The following is a 16,111-nucleotide window of genomic DNA, read 5'->3' as shown; positions in this document are numbered from 1 at the left end:
ATTGTTTATTTTTAGCTGATAAGATTATTATTTGTGTATATGCTATTCTAGAAATTATCAATGAACTCTAGATCATTACCACAAGAAGAATAGCAGATATATATACTGTGTTGTAACCTGTGAGAGTGCTTTTCCTTATGTTAAACTTCGCCTTACTTCATTCTTAGTCCCTTATATTTCTGAAATGATTTTCTAAATGTGCAATTGAATATGCGTGATTATAATGATTGTTTTAATAACGAAAATAGTACTTCTGTGACGTTCATTTTGATCTGACGACTTTCCATAATGTTCTGATGTCAAACCAGGTATGTACGCAGACTGTAATAAACTTCGGACATTTTAGTTCGGAAGCAATTTAATGAATTGATAGTTCCTTTCTGTTATTAATGTTCTTGAGAGATAAGTTCAGATAGAACTATTCAAGCTAAATTATTTGATTATAAAAAAAATGGTATATATGTAAAATAATCACTCGCTGCATATAAATTAAATGAATGAAAACCTATTAAATCTACTAGCATGTCTACCCATAATGCCCTCTTAATGAATACATACAATTTTTGGAAGTAAACAAATACAAAAACATGCATGTGTTATATGTCTATTCCTGGACATTAGAACAAAAACTGCTTTTGAATTGGCAATGTTTTGACAAAATGCTGGCTAGATTTTGCTCTTTAGTAATCTGTTTCATGTACAATTCTATCTATCTATGTATACTGCCATGCGCCCTTTAAAGCATTATAGGCAGATATGGACATTATCAAGTCCGTTTCCTGGGAAGAACCAGTACTTGGTGTCTATGGAGGAGATAATGAGAACGCTCCCCACTCGGAGCGAACCCACGAACTCCCGATCGCTAGGCGGACACCTTATCCACTACACCACTGCCTATCGGCCCTTCTGATTGGTTGCTACACATGTAAGCTTTGTAACTATGCGCATGTCCTTATTCTAAATAAAGTAACTTAATAAAAGACGAAAAATCTTGCTCATGTTGTTCTTAAAATATGTAAACATTTTATTCAAAAATAAGTGGCATATAAAACATTTGATAAAGCTACATGTATTATTAATCCATAAACAAACTAACATAATTGTGTGTTGCATTATAAAAAATCATAGACTAGTATCACCCTGGAATAAACATGACCTACTTTCCAACAAACACCGGAAATCATGAGAATTATTGTCATAATAGTCATTGATAAAATTCAATAAATTACAACTTCTAAAAGTTGAAAAAACATTTACTTTCTGCAGTTCTTTAATGTTTTTCGTTAAAGTCACAAACTATGAGGAGGACTGGTTCTATGAGGCTAAGGGATACTCCATTAGCCCTAGATGCAAACTAGCCTTGCTTTAAAATAAGGTTTCTGTTCGCCCTGTTCGTATATTCCATAATTGCGCTGCTTATAAGAATTTTAGATGTTGAAAAAACTTATGAAACATATCTTATACAATTGTCATATAAACTGCTAACAAATATTAATAACATATAGTATGTCATTTGTAAAACAGTTAACTCAGTTCATATTGCTCACCAAAACAATCATGTTCAGCATTAGCTAATTTCCATGTACAATACAGCAACAATAGTGCAATATATGTTTAAATATGTGAGAAAAAGATTGAAAATCATAATCTCTCATAGTGTCACATACATTTGTTCTCATGGTACCTAAACAAATCAGGCCAGAATTACTTACCTAAATAAAAGAATTCAAAATACATTTTCTTTTACTGGTATGTATAAGCAATTGATTTTTTTATATGGAAAATAAATTGACTTTTGCACACTTATGTTGTTGTTTTTTTCAAATGTCATTTTAATGTTTTTATTAACAGCACATTAATAATTGAAATACCGTAAATTTGCGGCCATAAGTCGACTTAAAAACGCTCCCAAAATTGACTTTAAAAGTCAACTCGACTTATGGATGAGGTACTAAATAAAAATTAAAAAAAACACATATTTCTGTGCCGTTTTTTTTTAAAGTAATAAATCTCTGATGCGGAGGAATGATGACTGTTTACGGTAAGGCCGACTCGTCTTTTACTTAAATGTCCGCCGATAACAAAATACTGCATGTTTACATTGGTTTTTAATTCATTAATCTTCGTTATAAGTCCAAATTAAAGCATGTAAAAATAACTTCGAAAATATTAAACATTTGTGACGTACGGTAAAGTGGCGAAATTTATACATAGCAATTTGTCTATTGATACATCGTCCGTTGTCTGCTAAGAACAATAGAAAATCGACTGCTGACACTTGTACCCATTTAAAGTTAATCCGTGTAAATACAAACTGTCAACAGATGCAGGTGTCTTTATGCCACCAATTATCGCTTCTCGGCCTTTTGACTAAGATCAGAGTGTAAAGTGTATTCTTTATTGCGTCACACCTAAAATAGTTATCCGTTAATGCACAACGGTTCTGCTACAAACTACTTCTGACCAATCAAAATTAATTACTCTGTCGTTGGATACGCCTTTAACCAATCGCTATTGTTCAACTTCACATGGTATATTTTTTTATTGGATGAAGGTGTGGTTTCGTTGATTTATTCACAACTGTCCCACAATTTATGCATAATTGTTTCGTAAATCAATAGATCTTATCTGAGTGATGATTTCATTCATTGTTTGATTATAATAATATTACGCACTCACCCTGGATTATTAAAAAGTGTAATTGGACACATTAAATACACAATTACTTTCGATTAGCTGCTTAGTATTATTAGATAAGACGTTTTTCCAGAATGCAGAAAATATTCCTCGGGTATCTCGTGATTTACGAATATGTATATAACAGTCGAATAGCGAGCGATGCGAGTGTTGGTAAATTCACGTGTTTCATGCATAATGGCGAAAGCGTTTTTGATTATTTGAGAGCAAGTTACAATTATTTTGACCATACAATGCATTTCTGCGTTCAAGATTTTAACGAATTTTCACATCAATAGCACTAACACTTTAATACAAAAATATCTGCTCATCATATAAACGCTGAAAGTTATTACGTTAAATGGGAAACTAATTTTGATTTGTGAAATATATATTAAGTTCGAAATAATCAATGATATGTTATTATGATTTTTGAACAATAAAATATATTTTTCGTGATAATAAATAATTGAAACGTTGAATGTTTCGTTTTAAATATATCCTTATTATTAATATCCCAAAAAATGTCAACTGCCAGTGCAAAAGCCCTCAGAACCATGACTAAAAGGTCACTTAAACATGTCTGAGATATTGAGGAAATTTACCCCCCGACTTATGGCAGAGTCAAGGCAAAAAAACAAGTTTTTCTAGCCACATTATACCCCTCGACTTATGGCCGAGGTAGACTTATGGCCGCAAATGTACGGTAGTTTAAAACAAGAAATGGCGTGGCAGAGGCCGATGCGTATCCCCACGCCGCATGTTTGACCCAGGGGACACCCCAGGGTTGGTAATGGGGCCATGCATAGTCGAGATTGAACGTATTGTCATAAGATATGTTCAGTATCAATTGGAAGTGAATCGGTGTAGAAATGAAGAAGTTAATGTAAAATAACATAAAACAAGAGATGTGTTTGTCATAAACACAATGCCCCCTCCTGCGCCGCTTTGATTTATTTTTAAAATATAATATCATTTGTCAGGTTCATGTCTTACCTCCCTTTAAAGCTTATTACTTCCCTTGGATTTGTTTTTTTTTTACCTTTGACCTTGAAGGATGACCTTGACCTTTCACCACTCAAAATGTACAGCTCTATGAGATACACATGCATGCCAAAGTTGCTATCTTCAATATTGCAAAAGTTATGGCCAATGCACCATACGGGGGGGGGGGGGGGGGGGGGGGATGAGTGAAAATCTCTGACCCGGGCCCCACCCCAACCCCCATAACGTTTGACCCAGGGGTCAGATCAAAATTCCAAATAGTGCAGGGTCGCACATATGCACATAGCTACCATGTGTGTAAGTTTCAAGGTTCTAGTGCTTATAGTGTAGGAGGAGATAGTGGCCAGGACAGACAGACGAACTGACAGACAGACGGCGAAGATAACCACAATATCCCCACACTTTTAAAAAAGCGTGGGGATAATAATTATAATAACAAGAAACAAACTTTGAATAATAAACTTTGCCTGCCAGGAAATTCAACTTCTCCTCATTGTCCAAAGCAATACTCAACCGGCCTCTACACCACAGATGCTTTAAACATAAACTCTTGAGTATAAGATTGATATCTTACTTTGATTTTGACCTAATTATCATAGTTTTACATGAACTTTAGGAAAATGCTATAAGTGAATGTTCATTACCAAATTATGTTCAGTACAGGTCTCATACCTAAAATGACCACTTGTTGTGAACATCTATTATTAATTTATTAACAGTTTTTCCATTATGTTTTAATATTTATTTTCAGTTGTCATTTGAATGACCATTATAAAAGTTGACCATTCTCATATGATGCTAGCTGTGGACAAAGTTTCATGATACATACAGCAAATCCAGCACTAAGCTATCTGACAGTAATGATGTGCGTTGGAAGAGCTTGTGCTTGGTTACCAAGGAAAATTCGTCGTAGAGTGAGGGAATGTTCAGAATGGATGACAACACTGTATTACACTCTGTACTTCAACTATTTCACTACATTTTTCCTAGCTCTTGAAGTGATGATGGAACCTTTGTTTTGGTTTGTGGAGAAATTTGCAAGGTTTCTAGGACCAGTAAGTATATTTCAGGGACAATTTTTCTGCCTAGAATATAATTTTTGTTTAGACGAGCTAGACTTCCTTTTAACAAAAACGCCATGAAAGCTGAAGTGGTTGTCCCTGATAGCCTGTGTGGATTGCACTGGCAAATCTGGGTCGACACTTGAGCCACATGTTTAGCCCTGTTTTTTATGGTTTATATTGTTAACCCTTTGCATGCTGGGAAATTTGTAGTCTGCTAAAATGTCGTCGACTGATTTTCTAAAATTATCATTTTCTTTGATTTTTTTTCAAAGAATACTATCAGAATAGCAAACAGTTTGGATCCAGAGGAGACGCCACGTTCTGTGGCGTCTCATCTGGATCCAAGCTGTTTGCAAATTAAAATTTGGTTCCAGCGCTATAAGGGTTAAGAAAACTAGACTTTTTGGTCTCTTCTTCTTTATATATCATGTTCATTTTGTTATCAGCCATTAAGAACATTAAAGGAATGCTCAGCATACACATTGTCTGACATCCTTTGTTGAATTCAATGTCCGACAACTAAAAACGAGACACACAATGTAAAATGCATAACACTTTGTCAATTGCATTAAATGTTTCACACAATAAATATCACATGGACACATTTTGTCATGTCAGACCTTCTCCTTTTCTATGTAGGTCACTTTAGGGATTGTATGACTTGTTGATGTAATCAATCAGTAGATCCTATTGTATACTTCAACAACATTTTTAAACAATATGTCAACATTAACACATTTTTTTGTTTCTCTTATGTTGTTCACTAAACATTTCTATAACTTTTTTATTTAATTAATCGGTAGATCATACTGTTCCCTTCAAAACCAGCTAAAAACAATACATTATTTCATTTTTTCTAACTAGATGTTTGTCACTCTGGTGACAGTGATGACAACATCCGTAGTGACCATATTCTATGTGTGCCTGCTTCCTCACGTGTACGATATCAGCCTTGGATTGACAGTGTTCCACCTGATCTTCGGACATTGGCTGCTTGCCAACATTGTGTTTCACTACGTGATGGCTGCATTCACCCAACCTGGCACTCCTCCACCCCAGGTATAGATTTATGCCACAACTTTTCAATTTTCAATCATCAGCATTAACTTTTTTACTCTAAATGAAAATCCTTCACAAGAATTGTTGTGTTTTTTTTGTTCTACACCCTGTAAAAAAATAGAGGGGGTTTACTGGATTCACTATGGATGTTTTTTAGCTCATCTATTTTTTGAAAAAAAATTATGAGCTATTGTCATCACCTTGGCGTCGGCGTCGGCGTCTGCGTCGGCGTCGGCGTCCGGTTAAGTTTTGCGTTTAGGTCCACTTTTCTCAGAAAGTATCAATGCTATTGCATTCAAACTTGGTACACTTACTTACTATCATGAGGGGACTGGACAGGCAAAGTTAGATAACTCTGGCGTGCATTTTGACTGAATTATGTGCCCTTTTTATACTTAGAAAATTGACAATTTTGGTTAAGTTTTGCGTTTAGGTCCACTTTTTTCAGAAAGTATCAATGCTATTGCATTCAAACTTGGTACACTTACTTACTATCATGAGGGGACTGGGCAGGCAAAGTTAGATAACTCTGGCATGCATTTTGACAGAATTATGTGCCCTTTTTATACTTAAAAAATTGAAAATTTTGGTTAAGTTTTGTGTTTAGGTCCATTTTATTCCTTAAGTATCAAAGCTATTGCTTTCATACTTGAAACACTTACTAACTATCATAATGGGCCTGTGCAGGCAAAGTAATGTAACTCTGACTGGCATTTTGACAGAATTATGTGCCCTTTTTATACTTAGAAAATTGAAAATTTGGTTATGTTTTGTGTTTAGGTCCACTTTATTCCTACAGTATCAAAGCTATTGCTTTCATACTTGCAACCATTATTAACTATCGTAAGGGGACTGTGCAGGCAAAGTTATGTAACTCTGACTGGCATTTGGACGGAATTATGGGCCCTTTATACTTAGAAAATTGAAAGTTTGGTTAAGTTTTGCGTTTTGGTCCACTTTACCCCTAAAGTATTATAGATATTGCTTTCATACTTGGAACACTCGCAAACTATCATAAGGGTACAGTAAAAGGACAAGTTGCATAACTCTGGATGTCATTTTTACGGAATTATGGCCCTTTTTTGACTTAGTAACTTTGAATATATGGTTAAATTTTGTGTTTCGATCCACTTTACTTCTTAAGTATCAAGGCTATTGCTTTCAAACTTCAAATACTTTCATGCTATCATGAGGTTACTGTACCTGGCAAGTTGAATTTTACCTTGACCTTTGAATGACCTTGACTCTCAAGGTCAAATTATTAAATTTTGCTAAAATTGCCATAACTTCTTTGTTTATGATTAGATTTGATTGATACTTTGACAAAACTACTCTTACCTGACATACCATAATAGACTCCACCCAAACCATCGCCCGTGCCCTCCCCCCCCCCCCATTTTTTTTTACGGTTAAAAAACTAAACTATTTATTTTGATTATTTTATGTTTGAAATACCGTCCAACCATCGCACCCAAGAAACACCCCCCCCACCCCCCCTCCCCCCACCTCCCACCCGAATCCCCCCCCCCCCCTAAATTTTTTTTTTTTTTTTTTTTTTTAATATCACAAATTACCACCACACCCTCACACTATACCCCCCCCACCTCACCCCCCCCCCCCCCCCAATTTATTTGAAACGGTTACAAAACACAAATATTTATTTTTATTATTTTATGTTTGAAATACCGTCCAACCATCGCACCCAAGAATCCTCACCCCCCCCCCCCCCCACCCACCCCCCACCCCCCCCCCCCCCTCCCCGATTTTTTTTTCCTTTTTTTCGCATTTTTTGAAGATAATGTAATAAATGTCCACACCCCCACACAATGCACCCCTCTTCTATCCACCCCTCCCTCCTTTGTGATTGAAAATGATAGTCCCTTCACCTTTAAAAAGAAAATAGATGAGCGGTCTGCACCCGCAAGGCGGTGCTCTTGTTTGTCTTTCTTACTACATGACTGATTTTTTATATGCCAGAATAATAACACACATATTATAGGAACACCTGAGTGGGTAGACAGTCTGAAATACCTGTCCTAACATAGCGTTGTACAGCAATTAGTCCTGCTTTCCCAGTGAGCAGCTCAAATGTAGAAATGAATCATCTGAAAAAAAGATCCAAAACAGTAATATAAGATACATTTTCAACATTTATACCACAGAAACATTTTTTTATTATATAGTACAGTGTTGGTTTGCTGTGTATTAAACAATAACCCTAGTGATAAATGGCTTTGTTAACACACATTTTTATCCCCGCCGAAAAAAAAATCGGAGGGGATATAGTAATTGGTCCAGTCTGTCTGTCTGTCCGTTCGGCTGAAACTTTGTCCGGACCATAACTCCAAATCTATTCAATGGATTTACTTTAAACTTAGAATATAAACAGATGGCAACTAGGAGAACTGCAGTGACCAAGAACCATAACTCACTCTACCTTAGTTTTTGAATGATCTCCCCTTTTATATAACTCTAAAGTAAATTTTTGTCCGGAGCATAACTCTAAATATAATAAAGGGATTTACTTGAAACTTGAAATAGAAACAGATGGCAACTAGGAGAAGTGCAGTGATCAAGAACCACAACTCTATCTACCTAAGTTTTTGAATTATCTCCCCTTTTATATAATTTTAAAGTAAATTTTTGTCCGGAGCATAACTCTAAATCTACTGAAGGGATTTACTTGAAACTTGAAATATAAACAGATGGCAACTAGGAGAAGTGCAGTGACCAAGAACCACAACTCTATCTACCTTAGTTTTTGAATTATCTCACCTTTTATATAATTTTAAAGTAAATTTTTGTCTGGAGCAAAACTCTAAATCTACTGAAGGGATTTACTTGAAACTTGAAATATAAACAGATGGCAAGTAGGAAAAGTGCAGTGACTAAGAACCATTACTCTATCTACCTTAGTTTTTGAATTATCTCCCCTTTTATATAACTTTAAAGTAAATTTTGTCCGGAGCATAACTCTAAATCTACTAAAGGGATTTACTTGAAACATTAAATATAAACAGATGGCAACTAGGAGAAGTGCAGTGACCAAAAACCACAACTCTATCTACCTTAGTTTTTTAATTATCTCCCCTTTTATATAATTTTAAAGTAAATTTTTGGGCGGAGCATAACTCTTAATCTACTGAAGGAATTTACTTGAAACTTAAACAGATGGCAAGTAGGAGAAGTGCAGTGACTAAGAACCATAACTCTATCTACCTTAGTGTTTGAATTATATCCCTTTATTTAATTTCAAAATAAATTTTTGTCCAGAGCATAATGAATTATCTCCCTTTATTTGTTTTTACAAATATTATTCAACTCTCTAAAACAAATGTTGTCAAACAAGCAAACACATTTCGGCGGGGATTTGGCACTACTGTGACAAGCTCTTGTTATTTTTATGCCCCCCTTCGAAGAAGGGTATATTGCTTTGCTCATGTAGGTATGTCGGTCTGTCGGTCGGTCCGTCCACCAGGTGGTTGTCAGATGATAACTCAAGAACGCTTGGGCCTAGGATCATGAAACTTCATAGGTACATTGATCATGACTCGCAGATGACCCCTATTGATTTTGAGGTCACTAGGTCAAAGGTCAAGGTCACGGTGACCCGAAATAGTAAAATGGTTTTTGGATGATAACTCAAGAATGAATACGCGGCCAACAGGGGGAACTCTGAACAATATAACTGAAGCAACTGGTCTGTAATCCTAAATCTATAATTATCAGTCCAATGAAATATCATCCTTTGAGTAAAATAAAGTGGATCAGTATAAATATTTTCAGAATATGAGGTTTTTTGTATATTTTGTATATTAAATATTGTGTTAATGTTTAATTTTGTTGATTTATATAAATATAAGCAGGACAGGGGAGGTAATACACTATTATATCTTTGTTATATACAAGGGAAACAAATGCAATAAGTTTAAATTTATTGTTACAGCATTTGCCTCCCTTGTAATATATTTCAATTTTACCAAATGTAAGGCTAACTGCATTTTTGTAATGCATACTACTACTACTACTACTGCTGCTGCTGCTGCTGCTGCAGCTGCTGCTGCTACTATTACTACTAATTCTACTTCTACTACTACTACTACTACTACTACTACTACTACTACTACTACTACTACTACTACTACTTCTACTACTACTACTACTACTACTACTACTACTACTACTACTACTACTACTACTACTACTTCTACTACTACTACTGCTACTACTGCTACTACTACTACTACTACTACTACTACTACTACTACTACTACTACTACTACTACACCACCACCTACTACTACTACTACAGCACCACCACCACCACCACCACACCACCACCACCACCGTTCACAGTGTCAAAAAACATATTCACACAATGGCTGCTACTACAACTTATAGCCCATATAGGGGGGCATGCATGTTTTACAAACAGCCCTTGTTTTTTTTTAAACATCTAATAAATTACCACACCCCACATTAAAACCCCCCTCTCACTCCCCCCTATTCCCCCCCTTCCCCCCCCATCCCCCCCAACTCCCCCCCCCAAATTTTTTTTTTTAAACATCTAAGAAATTACCCCACCCCACATTATTACCCCCTCTACCCCCTCACCCCCCACCCCCCCCCAAAAAAAAAAATATTAAAAATTCTTTTAAAAATCTTATAAATTACCACACCCCACATTATACCCCCCCTCTCACCCCCCACCCCCCCCCCAACCCCCCCCCTTCCCTGCCCAAAAAATTTTTTGTTAAACATCTAATAAATTAACCACACCCCACATTATACCCCCCCCTCTCATTCCCCCCTACCCCCCTACCACCACCCCATCCCCCCTCCAAAAAAAATGTTTTTTTTTGTTTTTTTTAAACATCTTATAAATTACCCACCCCACATTATACCCCCCCCCCCCCCTCTCACCCCCCACCTCCCCCCCCAAAAAAATTTTTTTTTTACACTTATAATAAATTACCACACCCCACATTATTACCTACCCCTCTCACCCCCCCCCTACCCCCCAACCCCCCCCCCCAAAAAATTTTTTTTTACATTATTACCCCCTCTAACCCTACCCCCCCCCCCCACCCCCCCCCCCAAAAAAAAAAATTTTTTTTTTTAAACATCTTATAAATTACCACACCCCACATTATAAACCCCCTCTCACCCCCACCCCCCCCCCCCCCTCCCAAAAAAAAAATTATATTTTTTTTTTAAACATCTTATAAATTGCCACACCCCATATTATACACCCCTCTCACCCCCCCATACCCCTCCCACCCCTGCCCCCACCCCCAGCCCCCCCGCCAATTTTTTTTTTTTAACATCTAATAAATTACCACACCCAAAATTATACCCCCCTCTCACTCCCCCCTACCCCCCCCCCCCACATTATATTCCCCTCTCACTCTCACTCCCCCCTTGATCATGACTGGCAGATGACCCCTATTGATTTTCAGGTCACTAGGTCAAAGGTCGAGGTCACAGTGACTTGAAATAGTACAATGGTTTCCGGATGATAACTTACATTAGGTCAAAGGTCAAGGTCACAGTGACAAAAAACGTATTCACACAATGGCTGCCACTACAACTGACAGCCCATATGGGGGGCATGCATGTTTTACAAACAGCTCTTGTTAACTTTACCAGTTAGATACATATTTTTATCCCCCGCCATAGGTGGAGGGATTTTGTTTTGGCATTGTCCATCCATTCTTCCATCTTTCCGTCCGTCCGTTTTTCTGTCCATCCGTCCAGCACTTTTGTGTCCGGAGCCATATCTTGGAAGTGCTTTGGCGGATTTCATTGAAACTTGGTATGAGTATATATATATGGATAAGGGGATGATGCACGCCAAATGGCATTGTACACCATCTGTTAATAACGGAGTTATGGCCCTTTGTATCTTAAAAAATGCTTTTCTTAGCTGAGTGTCAAATATAACACTTGTGTCCAGAACCATATTGGCGGGGGATATCATTTCAACAAATTTGCTTGTTATGCATGTGTAAGTCACTTAAAAAGTTAAATTAACTTCAAGACCTTTCTAACTAGATCTATATTCAATGTTTAAAGGGTTCATTTCCAACCCTCAGTTACTGATGAGCAGCAAGCGGCATAAAACCTGAACAGACTGCGAATTACTTGCAGGCTGTTCTGGTTTTATGCTGTTTGTACATAACCATTTTCTCTTTGCTTCTGAGTGGGAAAGGGTTCATTTTCTAAAAAAAATCAGTGTAATAAAATATATTGTTTAGGGCAAAAGTAACAAGTAACACCAAATGTAACAATGTTGAAAGTCTGCAAATTGTTCCATTACAAATAACGAGTAATCCTCTTACATGGGAATGTTTTACAGGAAGGTTCTTTAACCCTTTGCATGCTGGGAAATTTGTCGTCTGCTAAAATGTTGTCTGCTGAATTTGAATTATTTCTAAAATTAGCATTTTCTTCATTTTTTTCAAAAAATACTATCAGAATAGCAAAAAGTTTGGATCCTGATGAGACGCCACTTTCTGTGGCGTCTCATCTGGATCCAAACTTTTTGCAAAGGCCTTTAAAATTCGGTTACAGCGCTGAAAGGGTTAAGGAATCCTGTTTCAAAATTCTGAAATCAGAAGGGAAATATTGCTCTGATGCATTTACTTGTATGAAAAAATGAGTCATTTAACTTCAAATTCTGTGCTTAACAAGTTTACACTTACAATTTAAAGGACTTTATTCGCCTAGTTTCCTTTTTTGCATTCCTCTTTGTAATCTGTTAAATATTTTCTTTAGAATTAGGCTAGGTGTCTTATCAATGCAATGAAGGAGGCAATGTTTCTGTCTTTTGTTTTAGAATGTTCCAGAGATTGTTTCCGTTTGCAAGAAGTGCATATCTCCAAAACCACCACGTACACACCATTGCACAATCTGTGGAAAGTGCATACTCAAAATGGACCACCATTGCCGTATCCCTTTGCTTTAAAAATCTTGGCTAGAATCTTTGTTAGTTTTCATCCATGCATGTCATTCAATCGCATAACAATGAATTCAATGTTCTCATAGTTAGCTTTTTATCCCCCTCAAAAAGCTGATGGATATAGAATTGGCGATTTCCGTCCATCTGTCTGTCACCAACTTTTCAGGGCTATATCTCAGAAATTAAATAAGATAGCAACATGAAACTTTATGGGTGTAAAGATATCAATGAGGAGTTCCATGCACAAGAACCATAACACAACACATTCTTTAATATTTAGTGTTATTGCCATTTGTTTTTTAACCAGGTTTTCCGAAGGAAAAAACTGGTTATTAAATTGGCGAATGCGGGCGGGCTGGCTGGTGGGCGGGCGGAACAAGCTTTTCCGGGCCAAAAACTATGTCGTTCATTGTCAGATTTTAAAATCATTTGGCACATTTGTTCACCATCATTGGACGGTGTGTCGCGCGAAATAATTACGTCGATATCTCCAAGGTCAAGGTCACACTTTGAGTTCAAAGGTCAAAAATGGCCATAAATGAGCTTGTCCTGGCCATAACTATGTCATTCATTGTGAGATTTTAAAATCATTTGGCACATTTGTTCACCATCATGGGACGGTGTGTCGCACGAAAGAATCACGTCAATATCTCAAATGTCAAGGTCGCCACGACTAAAAATAGATTTTTTTTTTAAACAAACTTACAAAGGGGGTTAATTTTGTTTGTTCATTTCAAAAGTTCAGATTGAGTTTTCTCCCTTTATCAGATTTTTTTTTTCACAATGAAAACCTGGTTTTGTGACAATATTGTCCCTTGTTATTTTATGTAATTGTCAGGACTAATAATATCTCAGATACCATTCAAGACTCCAACATGAAACTTCATGGATGTATTGATATAAATGAGGAGAAGTGTCATGCTAAAGAACCATTACTCTTCACTTCTATAATTAAGAGTTTTTGCCTTTTGCTGCTTGTGTATGATGTTAATTTTCAGGGCTTGCTCTCAGATTAGATACAAGATTTCAACATGAAACGTCATGGGTATTTAGATATCAATTGCAATACATAAAACAATGACCTTAGGCTTTTTTTTTTGGATTATACTGTACATCAAGGGATTTGATATTTGAAATGGTTCTGGTCCATTGAACATGAAATTCATAGGTGTATAAATAGCAATGAGAAGAATTGCAATACATAATGCAATGACCAAAGGCTTTATTTTTTACTTTATCATGGTGACCTTTTGTGATCGCCTTTTGTCCGTCGTGCGTTGTCCGTTGTGCGGCGTCAACATTTGCCTTGTTAACTCTCTAGAGGCCACATTTATTGTCCAATCTTCATGAAATTTGGTCAGAAGATTGGTCTCAATGATATCTTGAATGAGTTCGAAAATGGTAGCGTTTGCTTGAAAAACATGGCTGCCAAGGGGCGGGGCATTTTTCCTTATATGGCTATTGTAAAATCTTGTTAACACTCTAGAGGCCACATTTATTGTCTGATCTTCATGAAACTTGGTCAGAAGATTCATCCCAATAATATCTTGGATGAGTTCGAAAATGATGCCAGTTGGTTGAAAAATATGGCCACCAGGGGGCGGGGCATTTTTCCTTATATGGCTATAGTAAAACCTTGTTAACACTCTAGATGCCACATTTATTTTCCGATCTTCATGAAACTTAATCAGAAGATTTGTCCCAATGATATCTTGGATGAGTTCAAAAATGGTAACCTTTGTTTGAAAAACATGGCTGCCAAGGGGCGGGGCATTTTTCAATATATGACTTTTGTAAAATCTTGTTAACACTCTAGAGGCCACATTTATTGTCCTATCTTCATGAAACCTGGTCAGAAGATTCATCCCAATAATATCTTGGACAAGTTCAAAAATGATGCCGGTTGGTTGAAAAACATAGCCGCCAGGGGGCGGGGCATTTTTCCTTATATGGCTATAATAAAACCTTGTTAACACTCTAGAGACCACATTTATTTTCCGATCTTCATGAAACTTGGTCAGAAGATTTGCCCCAGTAATATCTTGTTATCTCAGGTGAGCGACTTCGGGCGTTTCAGGCCCTCTTGTTTGGATTATACTGTATATCAAGGGATTTGATATTTGAAATGGTTATGGTCCATTGAACATGAAACGTCATGGGTGTATAAATATCAATGAGAAGAATTGCAAAAAATAAAACAATGACCGAAAGCTTTTTTTTTTTTGGATTATGCTGTGTTTGAAGGAATTTGATATTTGAAATGGTTCTGGTCCAACCCGAGGGCATGGCAGTTTTCTTGATATGCCTATAGTGAAACCTTGTTATTCTTCTAGACACAATTTTAATCCAATCTTCATGAAATTCGCTTTAAACATTTTTTAGCTCACCTGAGCACAACGTGCTCATGGTGAGCTATTGTGATCGCCTTTTGTCCGTCGTGCGTCCGTCGTCAACATTTGCCCTGTGAACACTCTAGAGGCCACATTTATTGTCTGATCTTCATGAAACTTGGTCAGAACATTTGTCCCAATGATACCTCGACCGAGTTCGACACTGGGTCATGCTGGGTCAAAAACTAGGTCACTAGGTCAAAAAAAAGAAAACCCTTGTGAACACTGTAGAAGTCACATTTGATGCCCAATCTTCATGTAACTTTGTCAAAATGTTTTTCTTAATGATAGGTTGGTTGAGTATAAAAATGGTTCCGGTCCATTGAAAAACATGGCTTCCAGGGGGCAAGGCAGTATTCCTTATATGGCTATAGAGAAACCTTGTGAACACTCTAGAAGTCACAATTTTTGCCTAATCATCATGAAACTTGGTCAAAACAGTGGTTTCATTGATATCTTGGACGAGTTTGAAAATGGTCTAGATTGGTTTAAAAACATGGCCGCCAGGGGGCGGGGCAGTTTTCTCTATATGTATATAGTGAAAACATGTAAACGCTCTAGAAGTCACATTTTTGGTCCAATCTTCATGAAATTTTGTCAGAATATTTGTTTCTTAGATACGACGGTTGAGTTTGAAAATGGTTCGGATCGGTAAAAAAACATGGCCGCCAGGGGGGCAGGGCAGTTTTGCTTATATGGCTAATATAGTTTAACCTTGTTAACAATCTAGGAGTCACATTTATAGTCCAATCTTCATGAAACTTGGTTTGAACATTTGTTTTTATGATAGCTAGGCTGAGTTTGAAAATGGTTTTGGTCTGTTGAAAAATATGGCCGCCAGGGGGCGGGGCAGCTTTGCTAATATGGCTATTGTAAAACCTTGTTAAAACTCTAGAAGTAACATTTATAGCCCAATCTTCATGGAACTTAGTCTGAAGATTTGTTGTATTAATAGC

General features: G+C 36.8%; 1 protein-coding gene across 2 annotated transcripts in view; it reads left to right on the top strand.

Annotated features, from left to right (window-relative positions):
* Positions 1-136: 136 nt before the first annotated feature.
* The window catches only part of LOC127843277 (palmitoyltransferase ZDHHC16A-like), a 31,171-nt gene continuing 15,196 nt past the window's right edge, over positions 137-16,111 (top strand). For both annotated transcript variants that reach the window (XM_052373187.1, XM_052373186.1), the window contains exons 1-4: positions 137-308; positions 4,433-4,736; positions 5,610-5,804; positions 12,643-12,754. In XM_052373187.1, the coding sequence (XP_052229147.1) occupies positions 4,500-4,736; positions 5,610-5,804; positions 12,643-12,754 (544 nt within the window). In that variant the 5' untranslated portion in view covers positions 137-308; positions 4,433-4,499. The remainder of the gene's footprint in view (positions 309-4,432; positions 4,737-5,609; positions 5,805-12,642; positions 12,755-16,111) is intronic.

This window comes from Dreissena polymorpha, chromosome 8 (genome assembly GCF_020536995.1).
Source record: "Dreissena polymorpha isolate Duluth1 chromosome 8, UMN_Dpol_1.0, whole genome shotgun sequence".
NCBI lineage: Eukaryota > Metazoa > Mollusca > Bivalvia > Myida > Dreissenidae > Dreissena > Dreissena polymorpha.
Note: the sequence above shows the minus strand (reverse complement) of the source record. Positions and strands in the feature narration are given on the sequence as shown.